The 19,925-nt window shown below is 41.5% G+C and overlaps 1 protein-coding gene across 4 annotated transcripts in view; it reads right to left on the bottom strand.

Moving 5' to 3' along the window:
- Positions 1-19,925, bottom strand: part of TASOR2 (transcription activation suppressor family member 2) — a 79,405-nt gene that overhangs the window by 3,116 nt on the left and 56,364 nt on the right. For all 4 annotated transcript variants that reach the window (XM_030819353.1, XM_030819356.1, XM_030819357.1 and 1 more), the window contains 5 exons: positions 17,946-18,375; positions 10,586-14,437; positions 3,534-3,659; positions 2,598-2,751; positions 1,278-1,383 (listed from right to left, as the gene is read on the bottom strand). In XM_030819353.1, coding sequence (XP_030675213.1) covers positions 1,278-1,383; positions 2,598-2,751; positions 3,534-3,659; positions 10,586-14,437; positions 17,946-18,375 — 4,668 coding nt within the window. The remainder of the gene's footprint in view (positions 1-1,277; positions 1,384-2,597; positions 2,752-3,533; positions 3,660-10,585; positions 14,438-17,945; positions 18,376-19,925) is intronic.

A 19,925-nucleotide genomic window follows, 5' to 3' on the forward strand; every position in this document is an offset into this window, starting at 1 on the left:
TCCCATAAAATTATAATACTGTAATTTACTGAACCTTTTTTGTGTTTAGACACACAGATACCACCATTGCATTAAATCTGCCTACAGTATTCAGTACAGTCACATGTACAGGTTTGCAACCTAGGAGTAGGCTCTGCCATGTCAGTTTGTGTGAGTACACTCTAGGTCTGCACATAGACAAAATCGTCTTACGACGTTTCTCAGGCTGTATCCCCGTCGTTAAGTGACATGACTTTCTCTACCCAAAGCCCTAGAAGTGCTAGATTAATTTATGCTTATTAATTTTATAGGTGTGCTGTGGTACGTCAGAACCTTAAATGTGCTTCTCTACTTACCGAAGTTGACGTTTTTCCCCTAAAGTGCTGGTTACTGAAGTCCACTGTGAACTGGTCACACCCTGGACCTGCTGAAGCCTTTGCACCCTCCTTTCCTGCCAAGGAAACCTCTGCTCCTTCTCTCCTTTGCTAGCTCCACTTCAAGAGAAAAGCTTTCTGAGATTCTGTTCCTCAAAGGTCACATGCAGCTAACAGTCGTTTCCTCCTTCTGGGATTGAAACCCAGCTTCAAAACTTACTACTTGTTTGACCTTGGTCATGTTTGTCATCTACTCTGCTTCAGCTCTGCATTATAAAAGCGAGGATTTGCTATCTAGCTCCTGGGGATGAAGTCTGAATGAGATAATGGATGCACCTAACAGTGCCTGAAATCCCCATTTCACAAGGGCTTGTCAGGTCTGCTTTTCCAATTGGTCCTGCTTGTGAGAATGTGGAGGAATCTTTCAGCCCCAGCTCTCTTCCGCCAAGGAATCAAACATGTATTTTTTTCTTTTACAAATTACAGCTTTAGATTTAGTGAAGTTCGAGTATTTATAAGCCTCTTCTTTTAGGGTACAATTGAATTAAGGATAGATTGTGGTCTTAATTTTTCCATTCTCCTTAAAATGGTGGCAACTTATAAGTATCCAAAAAAGCATTAATGGTATAAGTTCCATATATTTTTTACAGTTTGTAGTAGTAGGGCTTAAATAGAATATGGACATTTCATGACTGCTAAGTTTGACTCCCTTACTTCTGTTAGTCTAGATAAGTACATGCCTCATACTGTTGGCTATGGTCACAGCACAAAGCTTCCTTCATTGAATACACAGCCAGCAGCCCTCAAGCTCTTTACTGATGAAGGCCATTCCACTGCAGCACTACGCTAGAGCCCATGGAACATGAGGTGTTTCTCTCCTTCCCCAGCGGGGCAGGAGGAACCATACAGACAGCAAGTCCTTACCTTTCATCTTCTTTTAGCTTTTTATTTTCCCTGTAGTGAAGCAACCACTTCCATCTTCCATTTCCATTTAGTTTTTCCAGGATTTTGATAATTTCCTTCAGTTGAACTACAAAACAATAAACGTAGCAAGAGAAGATGACAAGTCTAAGGTACTTTTGGCTCATGCCAAGCCCAGTGATTATTATTTGTAAAACAAGAAAAAAACAGACTAAGACCCATGGTTGAGTACACACCACCACTGTCGCTTATGTGGCTGGGCAGCATCCTGTTCTCACCAGCCCCTCAGCCTGGTCCCACCTGCTCACACTGCGGTGGGAGATAACTGTAGACGCGAACACAGTGGAGTGGTCACCAGCAACCAGAGTTCTGTGTACAAACTGTGTGACAGAAGAGAAGCAGGAGGCCCAGCTGCAGTAGAGAAATGGGAGGCAGAAGTTTCTAAATACAGAATCCTTTGAGACAGGGTTTCGGCTGTCACCCAGGCTGGAGTGTGGTGGCACGATCTCAGCTCACTATAGCTTCAACCTCCTGGGCTCAAGTAATCCTCCATCCTTAGCCTCCTTAGCTGGGACTACAGGTACACACCACCACAGCTGGCTAGTATTTTTATTTTTTTTGTAGAGATGGGATCTCACTATGTTGCCCAGGCTGGTCTTGAACTCCTGAGCTCAAGGGATCCTCTTGCCTTGGCCTCCCAAAGTGTTGGGATTACAGACGTGTGCCTACAGATATTTAAAATCCCAGTTTCTGTGTAGAAGTCACGCTGGTTAAGGTACATGCTGCTTTTGATCTAGAAGTGGTATCACTTCTAATGTGATCAGAGCCGAGGCAGGTTTTATACATAAAAGTGCCCTGAGAGAAGTAAAGTATGAGTTTTCAAGTAGATGATTAAATAAGCTGACTTAGTAGCCATTTTTTAGATTTTTGTGACATCAAGATGGTAGGGGTGATGACATCAGAAATGGAGAAGGGTGACTTTAAGCAAAAAATTTAATATGGAGCTGCTCTGACTTGGCAAGTGAAGAGACAAAATCTAATAAAATCCTGAATTGGTTTTACTAGGAGCTCAGCTGCACTACTGAGAGGGAGGGAACTCAGAAGCAAGTGTGGTGGTAACAATCAGTTAAAAGAGGTTAAAAGCATTGCTGTAAGAGCATTACTGTCTGAAAAGAGCACAGCAGACAGCAGAAATTATGCCTCAGTAGGGGCAACTGATATTCTTTAGAGTTGATCATTTCTTTTGGATGAAACAGTATTTAGGTCACTGGGTGAGAAGTTGATCTGACTTCAAAGAAACAGGAAAAGAAAATAAAGACCAACCTAATGTTATAGCTTCTAATATCTTGTCATCTGATATCACAAAGCCTCCTGCACGAAACAGTTCTTGGTAGGTGTGATCAAGAACATCTCCAGGGCTGTCTACTCCAGCAAAGATGACACTGGGGAAATGCTTCAGCTTCAGCAAAGAAGGAATCTGCATGACACGAAAAGGACCCCCGTGAAGAGAGGCTCACTGAGCACATTTTCTTAGACACTGCCTTGCTTTTCTATCCAAGAGATTCAAGGTTCAGGAACAGCTGAAAATATTTTAACCTGGATTACCAACTGGTCATTCTGCCCTGCATGAGGCATATTAACTGAGCTCATCATCACCGGGGGCTGCAAACTCATCAAAATTAATTCATTAAAAAAAGGTCTCAAACTCCCAAAAGTTGGAAATAATACATCATGAGGGAAGAGTACACATCTGAGGTTGTGGGCACTGAAAAGTAACCAGTCAGGTCATCTCACTTCACCATCATTCGTCTCCAGCCCCCTCGGTGCCCGCATGGATGACTGCCTGCTGATAACGGCAGGTTTATGCACCCAACCTTTGTCCATAGTTGGGTCTTCTTGAGACAAGCAATTACTTTGATTCAACTAGCTGGTAAATATAATGGTTCAGAAAATTTTCAAAAGGTCTTTTAAGGCAAGATTTCTTATTGTTAGACATCAAGTGATGCAGATTTATATCTCAGATGAAAAAACTTAGCAATCTCTCACCTAAGTCTCCCTTAGTTAATAGGATTTTTTTAACTATCTGCCCTACAAATAACTTGGTAATATTGCAGTATTCTATAATACACTATCTTCCCACTTAGAGGCCCAACAGTAATGTGTCTGTTAGCTTCTCTTCTACATAAAGAGGGATGAGTTTGACTACAGAACAACTTATGTGCCTGGAATACATTTCTTTGTAAGGTATTTCCAACCTACCTGATGCAAATGTGATGATATATCTTCATTTCTGATGATGATGATTAGTGTATCATTCTCTCTGTGGAAAGCTTGACAGAAGTGCTGAGGTTCAATTTCTGTATGGCCTCCTTTCCTCAGAAGGTTCTGAAAGATTTACAAATAGCCATTATTAAAAAAAGGATACGTCCACAGAACTACCTGTATAGTTTATTAAAATAATGAAAAGCATTATAGTCTAATAAGGCAACCATAAATGACAATTTGTCTTCTTACTAAATAAGCACCTTTTATATATAAAATAAATGACTCAGGTATTGTTAACAACTGGACTTAGAAGTTGATTTCAAAGGTAAATAAAGCATCAAAGGCTGATTTTCTTTTAGAACATCAGAATAATCTACATAAATGAGTTTCATCTGCTTCAAGGCATGAGCTACCTTGAAAATACCAGATATATACTTTAAAAATGCTACCTCTAGTTAAAGCATTTCTAGAGCTTTAAAAAGCAATACCCATAATACCCATGTATTTCTTTACCATTAATGGGGACTGATTTTGGAGTCAACAGTCCCTTGGATCTATGTCTCAGAATAAGATAGGTGATGCAGTTTCAACAGCATGTGATTGTACAGTGCCACTGCAGTGCAGTCCAGTACAATAAACACACAGAATGGCTCCCTAATAATCCTGACTGGGAGGGTAAGTTTGTGTGATTGAATAAATTCTATAATCCTACCCTCCCTATGACTTTGACATTTCTTTGCTTCTTTTTGAGACATGGTCTCACTCCGTCACCCAGGCTGGAGTAAAGTGAAACGAACATAGCTCACTGCAGCTTTGACCTCCTGGGCTTAAGCAATCCTTCTACCTCAGCCTCCCAGGTAGCTAGGGCTACAGGTGCACATCACCAGGCCTGTCTTTTTTTTTTGGTAGAAATGGAGGTCTGTGTTGCTCAGGCTGGCCTCAAGCAATCCTCTTACCTCAGCCTCCCGAAGTACTAGGATTCCAGGCATGAACCGCAGCACCTGGCCTTGACATTGACTATCTGGCTGAAGGATTCTGGGTTTCTGTTATGCCCAGAAGACTGCCTGACCATCACTTATTTCCTTCATAAAAGTGAAGTGTTACTTTGATGGTTCCCTTGGATCTTTTTTTTTTTTTGAGATGTTGTCTTACTCTGTCGCCCAGGCTGGAGTGCAGTGGTGAGATCTCGGCTCACTGCAACCTCTGCCTCCTGGGTTCAAGTGATTCACCTCCCTAAGCCTCCCTAGTAGCTGGGATTACAGGTGCCCGCCACCACACCTGGCTTATTTTTGCCATTTTTAGTAGAGATGGGGTTTCACCATGTTGGCCAGGCTGGTCTCTAAAACCTGACTTCAAGCGATCCACCTGCCTTGGCCTCCCAAAGTGCTGGGATTATAGGCGTGAGCCACTGTGTGGCGCCCTTGGATCCTGAAACAACTCAGATTCTGACTATTTCCATTCATTCAAAATATACGGTATGATTTTCAAAAAAATTCTTAAGAGATTTAACGAAGAGCTTACTCAAATATCTAAGCAAAAATCTCTAGTCTTCATTTATTTGACTAACAAATTATTTGAATGAATACATTTTCATCAAATCCTGTTGTGGTCTGAGCTATTCTGTCACACCCTCAGATTTCTTTTTTTTTTTTTTTTGAGACAAGAGTCTCGCTCTGTCGCCCAGGCTGGAGTGCAGTGGCACGATCTCAGCTCACTGTAAGCTCCACCTCCCAGGTTCACACCATTCTCCTGCCTCAGCCTCCTGAGTAGCTAGGACTACAGGTGCCTGCCACCACACCTGGCTAATTTTTTTCTATTTTTAGTAGAGACAGGGTTTCACCGTGTTAGCCAGGATGGTCTCCATCTCCTGACCTCGTGATCTGCCCGCCTCAGCCTCCCAAATGCTGGGATTACAGGCATGAGCCACTGTGCCTGGCCACACCCTCAGATTTTAGTAAGGAAGGGTCTTTCAGATGTGCCCTAGTGGGCCTAACATCCCATTACTAATTAATGCTTCAAGATTCTCCAGGACAAAAGGATTATCCAAGATATGTTTCTGAGCTTTTAAGAACATTTTGGGCCAGGCATGGTGGTTCATGCCTGTAATCCCTGCACTTTGGGATGCCAAGGTGTGAGGACTGCTTGAGGCCAGGAGTTCAAGACCAGCCTGGGCAACATAGTGAGACTCCACCTCTATTGAATTAAAAAAATTACATATAAAATAAAAACATTTTGCTCTTGATAGTATATTACTCTCAAGTTTATTTTGGAATGTGTCCACTTTCTCAGTTGACAAGTAGTTTTACCTTTGCACATTGGTTATTTTCTCTCGTAAACAGTGACACCACGTGATAAAATATTATGAAACAATACATTCACTATAGAAACAAGCATGATATCTACAACTACTCCTGCTATGGGGATCGAGAGCATCCTGGCCAACATGGTGAAACCCCGTCTCTACTAAAAATACAAACATTAGCCAGGCGTGGTGGCATGCGCCTGTAATCCCAGCTATTCGGGAGGCTGAGGCAGGAGAATCACTTGAAACCACAAGACGGAGGCTGCAGTGAGCCGAGATCGCGCCACTGCACTCCAGCCTGGGCAACAAGAGCAAAACTTCATCTCAATAAAAAAAAAATGTACTCCTGCTATGAATAAAACTTAGCATTGCCATGCTGTCTTCTTCATGAAAATCATACCACTTCATCTGGAAAGGAAGTGAGAACTAAGATTACTGCTCTGTTGTGGAGTCTTGCTCTGCTGGGCAGGCTGGGAGCAGTGGCTTACTACAACCTCCACATCCTGGGTTCAAGTGATTCTCCTGCCTCAGCCTCCCGAGTACCACAAGCGCGCGCCGCCACACCTGGCTAATTTTTTTATTTTTAGTAGAGACGGGGTTTCACTACGTTAGCTAGGCTGGTCTCCAACTCCTGACCTCAGGTGATCCACCTGCCTTGGCCTCCCAAAGTGCTGGGATTACAGGCGTGAGCACTGCACCCTCTGTTGCTTTTTGAGAAGATGGAAGCTAAAAGAAACCAAGTATTTTGCTCACTGTGCCAAAACGTGTACGTGACCATGATGCTAACTTGGTTGATTCTAGAGTCACTCTATCTCATGTCACGGTAGAGGATGTATAATCAATCAAATAAAATTAAACTTAATTCAAGGTAAAAGAAAAAAACGAAACTGATTTCCAGATTGCTTTTGGAGGCTGACGGCCTTCAGAAAGACTGAAGAGAGTGAAGACCATTCAATATCTTTTCAACTACAGTGCTGCTTACCAAAATGGCAAGGAACTTGGAGCAAAGACAATAGAAGGAATATAAAACCAAATCCGGCAACCATTCATTAAGAATCTTGGCCAACAGGCTGGGTGTGGTGGCTCACGCCTATAATCCCAGCACTTTGAGAGGCCGAGGTGGGTGGATCACAAGGTCAGGAGATTGAGACCATCCTAACACGGTGAAACTCCATCTCTACTAAAAAATACAAAAAAATTAGCTGGGCATGGTGGCGGGCGCCTGTAGTCCCAGCTACTCTGGAGGCTGAGGCAGAAGAATGGTGTGAATGAGGGAGGCGGAGCTTGCAGTGAGCCGAGATTGCACCAGTGCACTCCAGCCTGGGTGACAGAGCGAGACTCTGTCTCAAAAAACAAAACAAAAAAAAACAAAAAAAAAACAAAAAACAAACAAACAAAAAAAACAAACCTTGGTAAACAAAAGGATCCTCAGCCAGGGAAAAAGAATACAATTAGGCTAAAGAGCAGATTCCACAAATTTGAAAAAAACATTTACAGTCATATTTAGTTGACTCAGAATAGGAGCCATCTTGCAGAACAGTGTTGCTGACTCTAGCAACAATGGAGTTGCACGTTAAGGCAGTGACTTTTTTCCAATCTCTTCTCCATCTGCTAAGATATCGCTCTAAACTGCAAATATGATGCTACTTGTTTCTTAAAAGATCTTTTACAACAAATCACAACCAGTTTTTAAAGAATTTAAAAAATCCTTCCCTACTCCGCCTGCTTCACTTGAAAAAAAAAAAAACCTTTAAAAACATCTTTTAGAAAACTTTATCTCTCGCAGTCTAGTGGTTAGGGGGAAAAAAACCTAACAGAACCTTTCCAGTGGCTCCCAGCAACCTCAGGATGAAGTCTAAATAGCTCAGTGTGACTTAAGGCCCTGCCACTGCCATATGAGGCGTGAGGCTGTTCTCTCCCACAGCCCAGCCTGAGCCTCTGGCTGACATGGCTCACTCACTCTGACCAGCCCTCTGGCACCAGGAGGCTGTTCCCTGTGGTGTGTTTGCCAGCTACACACCTCCGTATGAGAAGAGCAGGGCAGATCAAGAAATCTTTATGGAGCTCTGTGGTTTCTGCAGTGGCCTCTGTACTCCAGATCAGAAGTGGTCTTGTGACCCTGCACCCAGGGGGACGCTGTGACAATGAGGGACACGTGTCCTTCTTTACTAAGTAACTCGTTATTCAGTAATCCAGCCCCCACAGACTCGCCACGTGGCATTCTGGAGTTAGTGCAGGAATCAGCAGAAGTGATGTAAGTGAAGTCTGAGACAGACTCAGTGGGCATGTGGAGCCGACACACAGCATGTCCAGTTCTGCACGCGGCCTGCAGGCCCCTTATGTGTGGAGCCGACACAGGGCACGTCCAGTTCTGCATGCGGCCTGCAGGCCCCTACGCTCTGCTTTCTGTGCTGCAGCATTTCCTGAGCAAAGACCTCCCCGGCCAGGCCAATCACCCTCAATGCGTCCTCGTGGCACCTGCGTCACATTTACCATCACTTTCATTTCACATTTATTTGTGTGACTCTTTTAATCAGTGTTTTCCTTGTCCCATTAGACTATAAGAATCATGACAAAAAAGCAATATCCACCCCCGCCCCCCACCCGCCAACCTGTACATGTTGGGGCTCTGAGGTAGATACTAAACAGGACTGCTGGCATCTGAATGGAGCTTTCTGCTGCAAGGGTAGGGGGACGGCAGCTGGCCTCCTCAGGTCAGGGAGTTTCGGGAGGTCAGGGTTAGTGCCTTAGTGAGGGGTCTCATTATACCTGGGGTTGGGAGGAGGATGGGGGAGGGGTCTTGGGAGGGACAATACGTCAACACACTGAGGATAAACAGAGTCAACCTCAGAGAAGGGAGCTCCACACATGGAGAAGAAGGCTAGCACAAACCTGGCAGTACTGGACTAGAATTGGGGATGAGTGTGAACTCCTCTGTTTTTGCTTTTTATACATAAATAGAGATGTAGAGATATGTCTGTATATAATTTCTTGGCTTTATGTGCTGAGAGGACCTAGAAGCAAAGACACCAAGTGACACTGAGTTCATTCACCCAGTGCCTAGATGGTGATTCTAAATGCCATTCTTCACTAAAGAGTCACAGCTCCTTGGAGAAATGCTTGACTTCAAGGCTAGGGCAAGGAAAATACAAGATAAGCCTGGAACATTATGTTACACCCCAAAGTAAAGAAGTGCCCAAAGAATTATGGCAAATTGTCAAAAGGACACAGAAGCCAACTTAGAGGGACTCCCACTGGCTGGGTCTGGGACAATCTAAGTATTAAAATAATGAAGAAACAGATGATAACCCTTTAAGTAAAACAAAATGTGCCATGGTCCATAGTGATACAGATAAGCAAATGAATATATAAACAGAAAATAAGGGAAAGCTCTATTCTACAGCAGAATGCCGGCTAATAAATGCAGAAGGAATCTGATGGAATTTCAGTATCACTATTTGACAATCATCATAGTAATAACTGATTCAGATAAGAATCACCAGTTGATGTTAAATCTAGTGGATAAAAGTCTGATAAGGAATAGGATTTTACACAGTCTCAAGTTATCTCCTAACTTATTACTAAGTTCAACATAACTTTACACTGGAGAAACCTGGCAGAAATCATCTTAACCAAGTGAAAAGGTTAATATACCAGTAAGGGGATAAATCAACATCGGGTGCCTCCTGATACAATGAATGCACTGAGAAGAGCACTACATGATATCTGAGTATTCTCACCTAAAATGCCTAAGTCATGGAGAAACAACACATGAACACAAATGGAAGGAAATTCCACCAAATAACTGGCCTACAGTCTTCAAAACTATTAAGGTCATAAAAGACAAGGAGTAACAAAGGAACTATTGCAGACTGAAGACATGACAATTCTAGATACCTATGATCCTAGACCTAGATGAGGTTGGTGGAGATGGTCACATTAATTAATATTATATTAACTTCCTGATGCATAGGGTTGTTCTGTGGTTAAAAAGATGAGTATCCTTGAACTCAGGTAATATACATTTAAGTATCAAGAGGTAATGGGACACTGTGCAACACATTTGCAAATGGTTTGGAAATGTTAATATTTGGGTATCTGGGTAAAGGGTACTATTTCTGCAACCTTTATGTAAATTTGAAATTAAAAACAATTAAATTTTTAAAAATGCTGTCTATGCCCAAAATAGAAGAGAAGTAAATTCTGGGAGGATAAAACAATAAAGTTAATGGTGAATCAAGGCAGGTTCTGGCTCTGCCCATGCCAGAATTTCACCATGGTTCCATTACTTAAATTTAAGGACTATATACTCCATGTACTCACCGTAACATCAGTTATCCTAACATTCAAATTCAAATTAAAAATATATCCAAAACCAAAAGAGGTCCTACTTGACAATCTACACTAATGGAGGAACACAGGTAATAATACTTTTCAAAAAGTCTGTATTTTAACATTGGAATGTGTTTGTATTTACACTTGAAGTATGGGCATGTCTACACTGGTAACTTTTTGTGAAAAAAAATTAGTCACTGCCCTAATTCTGGAACATAATACTAATTTTCAAATATAGTACAAATGGCAGATCCTGCAGGAAAACATTTAGTATGCAGATAAAGACTAAGCCGTGAAATTTAAATACTATGTCATACCAGGATTTCTTTTTGATGGCTAATATGCTGTATTATTTCTGAAACTAAAATTAGCAATTAAAATAACATGTAAGACATGGCTGGCACTTTACCTTTGTTCTTACAAAGAATGATTTGTCTTCTGTTTCGACAAGGTAGAACAGGAAGGTACTTTTACAAGCCTCTTTCGCAACACTTCTTAGTTTGACGTGCAAATTGGCACACACATCTATGATTATGTCTTCATAGGAGGCTGACCGTCCTGGGAAAGGCAGATACATCTCTTGAGCAGTGGCTTCTCCAGAAACATCATTTAGCTCTTCGTCTTGGAAAACGAATTGGCTGCTATTCTTCATCACCTTGTTGAATTCAGCATACTCATTGAGAATAAGTGAAATATCATTCCGCGATTCCTTCACAGTACTGTTGTATTTCAGTTTGTTGAGGTGGAGTGAAACAGTGTCATTTCTTTGAGAATCTGTAAGATCTCTATTATGACTACATCTCTCTCTCCAAGAGGAAGAGCTGTCCAGATTGCTGGCTGTGTAGCCTCTCCTGGGCTGACCCTGTGGTCTGGGATCTGACTCCACAACTGTTACCAGAAGGGGGCTTCTGCTCCTAGGTGCAGGATGCAGAATTGAGGCCTCAGAGATTTTTGTCGAAGGGAAAGCACCAATGGAGATCTGGGTCGGTAATTCCTTTGGAAAGACATTGGCAGAGGAGGCAGAATGCTGAGAATCCCCATTCTTTATGGTCTGTTTTAGTTTATGTGCAAAACGCAGATACTCCAGGTCTAAAGTGTTCTGGGTGAGGTCATCTGCCCCCTGCCAAGTGCTTGTCCAGGAGCTGGGCAGGCTACAGTTTGCAGTGAAACTCGGATGCCTCCTCAGGCTGTGTGAAGTTCTCATGGTGTCTTTGAGTTCTTTTGTTATAGAGAAGTTGGCGTAAGTCCTGAGGATACCATGGAGATCTCGGATTTGGACGTAAGGCGGCACACACTTCTCTTCTTTCTTTACCCCAGTAGTCCAGTGCCCGGGAGGGAGGCTCGTCTCCATGCCTGGAACCCGGCTAGAGCAGCCCCAGTCCTCTTGGTTGTTGTTGTGGAAGTTCAACGACGACTCATAGCCATCTGTGGGAACATCTTTTTTCCTGGTGTAACTACCTCCTAAAGTATAAGAATCCTCCAAATACAATTTGGGATTTCTACAATCACCAAGCAGGTCTAGATCACAATCTCCAGAAAGCAGTTCACAGTGCATGTCAGAATTCACACTGACCTCTGCATCTCTGCCTAGGATTTCAGAACCAGCCTCAGTCCTGAGCCCCTCCCCACTGTTCTCAGTTTCTACGTGCTCTGTGGCTATTCCACAAACAGAAGTATCAAAGGATTCTGAAACAAAGGAGGCCAAAGGCTCTTTACTGAGATTTTCCTTGGTGTCTGCTGTATTTTGGTAGGGACCAGCACAAAGGGAGGAAACCCCAACATTCAACAGCTCCTTTGTTTCACATGTTGACACATCTTGCAGCATGTGGATGGCTTTGCGTTCACCTTTTAGAGAAGATGTGGTGTTGGACTGAGGGCCAGCAGTGCCTAGACCTGTGGTTTCTTTATGTAACTCAGCTTCAGTTTCACCATTCTTAAGCAAACTGGCCATTCTGACTGCTGGTATTTCCTGTGCTTGAAATGCTGGCTCTGCATTTATTGGTCTTACATAATGGGTTAATGTAGCACTGTCTGAGGAAGAACAAAGCGTGGGGACCACTGAGCACATGCATCCTTGTGTAGAATAAGCTCCATCAACCGAGGCAGCTGTCAAGGACTTCACCTGCAGATAAATGCCTTCATCTGTTTTCAAATCACTGGGAAAGAGATTGTTCTGACTGCTTTTAGGGCTAGTCTGCTGTTTTACTGACACATTCACTATACCACTTGCTGCCATTGTGGAAACCAATGTGTCAGACAAAGACTTATTTTCAATAACATTTCTAGGACTAAATGGAGGTGCACTGGACTCCAAGACAAGATGTTTTAAGTTCAAATTTCTGTTCTCTATACTAACTGGCTGCAATGGATTTCCTGATTTTACCAGTTTTTCAGGAGAAGGACTGAAGTCACCTGTGCATTTGGCAGCTGAGGCAGGCTGGTTTAAGTCCCTACCACAGCACTGCACCTTTCCTGAGAAAGATAAACCCTCATCATGCTCACTTGAGACAATCTCCTCAGTTACTTTACCAGGAAGGGTTGGTCTACCTGTTCTTCCTGGATGATCAGTTAATATTAGAGGCATTTCGGCAGAGACCTGCATTTGTTGTACCTGGGTAAAGTTATCTTGCCCCACTGGATGGGTAGGACCAACAAAAACATTTTCTTTTTCTGTTATGCCTAAGTCTTCTGACTCACATTGGGAGATTCGGTTGCTCTTCTCACACTGTGTACCATGAAGTTTTAAAATGCATGGAGTCACAGCCTGATATGGTCGTGTCTCTTTAACTGGTACTGGAGGTTCAGGACTAGAAGCTGGTGATACTTCCTCAATTACAGAATCAAAGGGAAAATCAGAGGTCACATTAATTTCCTCTGCAATCTCAAGGGTGCAATTTTCTTTAGAAAGTATTAAAGTAACTGATTGTAAATTATCCCCCTTTCTCTCCTTATTTTCTACTGGTTCTTCTGACACTGTAGGATATACTGACACATTGTCAGCAGAATTCACTTCTCCGCTTTCTGTGAGAGCCACCTCTTCTGGTTCATCTATTTCCTCAGCTACATCCTGAAGTTCTAAATTTGAGAATGGGGCCTCTTCAAATTGCTCTATTTCACCAGCTGGCATTTCTTCTCTGGGACTTGTAGGTGGTGATATTGTTAGAGCTAAGTCAATGTCAGAATCGTCCTCTGATAACTCTAGGCTGACCTCTCTACTCACAGACAGGCTTGTTTGTTTGATATATACCGAATCAAACGCTTCCAAATTCATATTGTCAGTGTTTGGACCATTCTTGTCATCCTTCCTTAGTTCTAAAGAGTCGCCTGATGTGTGGCATCCTGATGAAATGCAGTTAAGTGAACAATGCTTTCCCAAGGTGGTAGAGGCTGATAATGAGTCCACTTCAACCTGTGTCGGTTCTAGAAGCCCTTCTGAAGATACGCTGAGGAGACTCTGAGTCTGCGAAAGGAAATCTTGAGTGCATCTCACTTCTTCACTGGGTAATAGATAACTAGAACTTTTAACTAATGATAATGCCTCCATTACCATTGTTTTATCAGACGGTAGTGAGACTGGAAGAGGCATCTCTTGCTGTAATGAACACATTTCTTTATCAAGTGTCTCTCTACCTACTGAGGAGGCACAAAGGTACTTAGTGCCTTTCTGTCCTGCAACTACTAGAGAGGGAATGTCCCTCAGGCCTTGTGTTTGTGTGTTTTCCGAGGTGGATACAGGATGTCTAAGGCTTGCAGCAGGTGATACTTGCTTAATCAACTCCTTATTAAAGGTTGTAGGTTCATCAGCTGCATTTACACCTTCTGTCTGTATTGGTACATGTGCATTTTTTTCAAAGGTGAGAGTAACTGGTTCCGGATTAATCACTGCACACCCCAAATTATCATCCTTTCTTTCCAAGGAAGGTTGACATTCATTGTTTATGGGGCTGCCATGTTGGATAAGGTCCTGTAAAGTACCTGTTTTTGTTTGCATTGCTGCATCAAGAACATCCATTTTGTTTTCAAGGGTGCTGTACACAGAGCTCTGACATATCACTGGCTGACTACCAGGCCCATCGTAAGTCCTGGTGAATGTGGCTTGAGTAACAGTGCCACTGTAAGAAGCCACTCTTGTGCTATCCAGTGGCTGAACAATTTCTTCTTCACTAGGAACTGAAGGTCCATTAGTTTGTGTACTTCCAACACCAGAAAGCACAAGATTAGAAGTCTCCAATGATTCTTGTTTAGCTTCTTCCCCAATTACCTGAAATGGCCAAAGTAAAAAAAAAAATCAGTCACATAAAATGTTTTTTATATGATTATATGTACGTGTGAAGAAAAGATAAAAATTAATTTTAGTTTGTGAATGTTCTTTTGAATTTTCTAGCTAAAAGAATATCACAGGGTACAAATCAAGCAAATCCCTCTTTTAAAGGCAGACTTAAAATATCCCCCAGTGGGATTTGTTTTCTTTAAAACCACACACAGAAGAGAGCTCCAAGCTTTTTGGAAGAAAAATAACTAGACCACTGACAATGTAAAAGACTTCAAATGCAGCCTGTTTGCTACTTAGCACCGCTTAATCCAGAAGTGTAGCACTAGAGAAAAAGCATTCAATTTTGTTTTTAATAAACGAGATTTTTTTTTTTTTTTTTTTTTTTTTTTTAAAGACAGGGTCTTGCTTTATTGAACAGGCTGGAGTGCAGTGGAGTGATCTCGGCTCACTGCAACCTCTGCCTCCCGGGTTCAAGTGACTCTCTGCCTCAGCCTCCCAAGTAGCTGGGATTACAGGTGCATGCCACCACGCCCGGCTATTTTTAGTAGAGATGAGGTTTAGCCATGTTGGCCAGGCTGGTCTCGAACTCCTGACCTCAAGTGATCCACCCACCTTGGCCTCCCAAAGTGCTGGGATTACAGGTGTGAGCCACTGTGCCCAGCCTAAAAGATAATTTTTAAAAAGCAAATAATAACATTTTTAACATCCGTTTTCAATCAGACCATAAGTACACCATCATCTGAAGCTTTCCCATGAGGCAACAGAGTAAATTAATTACTACTCCCTGTACTCAGAATACATTGATTCTAGTAAATAAAAGCCCCTTATCCCTTAGCTATCTTCTTTGCATGAAACCGGATATTCTTTCTCATTTGAATACCTCCTATTGTACACGGCAACTGAAAACTTATCAATGCAGTTTGCATTCATAAACTGAACTAAAGGCACTGATTTAAACAGTAGCAAGCAGGATTTAGGTTAAACATTAGCAGAGCTATCATCTCAGGACAGTTCTGATAACCTTATAAACAGGGTGGTATTTGTTTTTTGTTTTATTTAAAGCCTCAAGCATGGCCCTGTCGAGCATATAATAAAATGAACTGATTATACAACTGATCACACCTCTGCAATGCTGGGAACACCATGCTCACAAACTGCGTGCCATGTCTTGAAGCATACATGTTGGAAATCAGGAACTGTGTTCCAAATCTCGTTAAAAACATTTCTGTCTTAGGTAGGGCGCGGCCTCTCACACCTGTAATCTCAGAACTTTGGGAGGCTGTGGCGGGCAGATCACTTTAGGCCAGAAGTTCGAGACCAGCCTGGCCAACACGGCAAAATCTAGTCTCTATTAAAAATACAAATTTACCCAGGAGTGGTGGCATGCACCTGTAATCCCAGCTACTTGGGAGGCTGAGGCAGAGAGTCACTTGAACCCAGGAGGCGGAGGCTGCAGTCTCAAAAAAACCAAACAAACTCATGTCTGGCTGGAGCAGTGGCTCACGAGACTATGTCGCAAACAAAACAAAACAAACAAAAAACCATTTCTGGCCGGGGGCAGTGGCTCACGCCTGTAATCCCAGCACTTTGGGAGGCCGAGGCAGGTGGATTGCCTAAGGTTAGGAGTTATAGACCAGCCTGGCCAACATAGTGAAACCCTGTCTCTACTAAAAATACAAAAATTAGCCGGGCATGGTGGTGCACCCCTGTAGTCCTAGCTACTTGGGAGGCTGAGGCAGGAGAATCACACGAGCCTGGAAGGCAGAGGTTGCAGTGAGCCGAGATCATACCACTGCATTCCAGCCTGGGTGACAGAGACTCCATCTCAAAACAAAACGAAATCCGTAATCTCAGTCCTGGTAGATCACCAGGCATTTGGACCAGCGGCCATGGTGACCGTTCTAAAAAAAAAAAAGGTGGGTAGATATCCACCTAGGTCAGGAGTTCCGGAGGAACCAGGCCTGGCCAACCATGGGGAAAAGTCTCTCACAAAAAAACAAAAAAAAAAAAAAAAAAAAAAAACAAGTCAACACTAAAAAATACAAAAAAAGCATGTCAGTGTCCTCTGAGAACTTAGGTAGTTGCGATAGCACACACGTGTGCCTTTCAAGTACAGGCACAGCATTCAACAAGATGACAAAAAAACAAAAACCTACATAAGTACATACTAACGAGATTGTTAGGAATCCAATTGATTTGAACAGTCAGGCTTGCCACACAAATACAATTGTAAATCATTGAAATCATTGCTAAAATTAGTACTGATGATAGTTAATTACTTATTACCACAACAAACGGTATTTTATAAGAAACTAGCATGTATATATGTATTAATCTAAATCTCCCTGACTAAACTATATTTTCTTATTCTAAGGTGGTGATTCTTAACTGGATTTTATGTAATTCTTTGTGAATAGGATGGAACTGCTGAATCCCATCTTTAGAAAAAAAAAAAAGCACATACATAGTTAACATTTAGGTTTTCTAGACTGGAATCTTGGCTTGACAATTTTCTATGTGACTTTAGGCAATTTCTTTACTTCTCTATGCTTTAGTTTCGTCATCTGTGTAATGGGGAGATTAATAGTCTTTAACTTATTTGAGAATGAACTGAGTTAATGTGAGTGAAGGGCTTAGAACACTTACTATCTGGCACACAGTGACCCAGAAATCTTTAATTCTCATGATGATGACAATCACTTAAAGATACTCACGGGTTCTATGAGGCTCACCCAAGGACCTCCAAGTCCCCAGTGACCCCGGGTATAGGAACACTGTCTACTCTTTCTTAAGACAGGAATCATAGATGCTGCCCAAACCCAAGCAATATTATTCTAGAATAAATTTGGGCTGAAAGCTTTAAAAGGTAGGTAATTTTGTCAATCCATTTGCTTAGAATTTTGTTAACAACTTTTAGATTTGCTCCAGGTAAAATGTGGATTATCTGGCCTGGTTGAATGTCAGTTGAGAATAATGGAACAAAACAAAGTATATTTCCCATATTTACAAATAGTTATTTGCAATGCGTTTTCTCTCACAGGTCTGGCATTTTACTATTCCAGCATCTGTCTTCAAAAATAATTTTAATACAATTAATTTTAGTTTAAGGTTTATCAAAGTATGTCTAATATTTATTATTGCTATATTTGATCCTTAAACAATATTCTACATAAGACATGATAGGTATTAAGTCACCTCTTTTAAAAATTAAGCAAAGAACCAATTTGCCCCAAATTATGCTGGGCTCCCAGATCATGTGGACCCTGTGACATTTTTCTACTCTGGTTTTTTTCAATCAGGATGGCAGGTAAGCTCTACCTGCAGACAATTTGAGGACACTTCATGAAAACTAGGTTTTTGGTGTAATATTTCTTTACATACCTTGAGAATTCACTGTCCTAAAATTTAAAAATGCCTTGTTTTGAATGTGATTTTACATATAAACATTTTTTCTTCAAAAATAATGCCAACATTTAACAGTATTCAGTTTACATACCTCATTATTATAAGAACAGACGAAATTCTGGTTTTCTTGGGTGTCTGGATCACACTCTCTGGCAAAAGTTTTTTTCTGTTCATTTTGTACACAGAGTTCCAAGCCTCGGGTAAGTGGTGTTTTAATGAAAGGAAGCAAGCAGTTAGGATCACGGAAGGATACTTCAGTAGCATGAGCCCTGGAAATTTCGTTAGTCTCCAACAGAGGGTCTGCAGAACATCTTTCCAAACCAAGGGACTCCTCAATTTCACGGAGCTCACAAGATTCTAACATGCTATTTATAGACACATATTTTGCTGGGTTGCTGTGTTCTACAACCTTTCGGGAAGATCGTATGACTTTGTTCTGATTGCTGTAAAACAGAGCTACCCACATATGAAGTAAAAGCTTCACTTCTTCCACATTATCAGGCAAATCAGTATTCCAGGGCCTAAAAGTTTACAGAAAGAACACATGAAAATCATTGAAAATGGTTATTTTAGTTGATTACCTTATCATAAGCAAGTGCCTCCAATATTAACCTTAGTTTTTGTTTTTATTTTTAAAATTTACAGATATTAAACATGAATGAGTAAATATGTAGTTGACTTAACACATAATTATCAATCTAACCCACTCATTTTACAGAGATGGGAAATGAGAATCAGAACATGTAATTGCCTTCTTTCAAATCACAAAACCTGTATGGCAGAACCATGATCTGAACATGGGTAGCACGTGTCTTTTACACCATACGAATTCACTCTGGACACGGAATACTTATTATAGAAATGGTTTCACCAATATCCAAATCCTCATCACCATGCTTTTGCTAAGTCTGGCTGATTCATTTATTTTCCATTTTTGTGCCTCTCTTCTAATAGTTGGGAAAGTCTGAAGATAAAATATCTCTCTGGGCAATTCAACAGAACTATACTATTTTCAGACTACAGTTCTGAAAAATATCCTGAAACTGTAAGGGGAAATAGAAAACATTTCTGGCCACCTGGCAGGCAAAAGGATGGCAGATTGCTGGAGTACGATAAGTTAGGGGGGCTGCAGAGTTGGGCAACAGCTAAACAGGAAGTTCTAAGGAAATGACCCTATGAGTACATATGAACAGGTGTATGGAAGAAAGCCTGACAGCTGTACAGTCCATATAGTCAGATGTGAAACAGTTCATTAATAGGGAGCTGAATGTCAATTCATATAGCTAATGAATGCTTCTTGCTAACAGTGATGGTTACCATTTATTATTACTACTGGCCAGTCACTGTGCAAAAATCTCAATATATGTAACCTCAGGATACAGCTACATACTTAAGTGTTGGCCACAGACTGTCATCCACCATTGATATCACCTGAAAATTTGTTAGAAATGCAGAATGTCAGGACTCTCCCAAGGAGAATGCATCAGAATCTGCAGTTCAGTGAAATCTCTAGATGAGCAGCGCATACAATTAAGAAGCACTGTCCAGAAGCAAGAAACTTGCCCAGGATCACAGGAGGTAAGAAAGGGAAAGAACCCGGGTTCAAACCTAGGTTAGTCTACACTCCAAAGCCTGTGCTGTTCACCACTCTGTTATTACTGACTTGATTACTTCTTAAGGGAGATCTACAGAACAATCTTATGTGAAACTGCTTATTCCTATCAATCTGACCAATTTACCAAGCTACAAGTGATTTTTAAAATGTTTCTTCTGGAATTCAGTCTGTAAAGCATTATTTCTAAATCTCACACTATTTTACATTAAGATCTCATCTAAAAATTGAAATTCAAAAGCCACAAGGGCTTGCGAAGGAGCACTGCAAAATGGAAAGCTATTCATTAGGCTAAAATTATCTTTAAAAAGTTCTCCACATGAGCACAGGGGGAAAACCAGCCTGTTACTCTTAATTGCCAGGAAACATGTTTGCTTGATGTTACTATCAAATTACTGGTTTTAAACACAACACTTCTTTCTCCTTCTCCAGAGTTTGGCGTAAGTTTCCCCATCTCAC

Source organism: Nomascus leucogenys, chromosome 9 (genome assembly GCF_006542625.1).
Source record: "Nomascus leucogenys isolate Asia chromosome 9, Asia_NLE_v1, whole genome shotgun sequence".
In the NCBI taxonomy this organism is placed as follows: Eukaryota; Metazoa; Chordata; class Mammalia; order Primates; family Hylobatidae; genus Nomascus; species Nomascus leucogenys.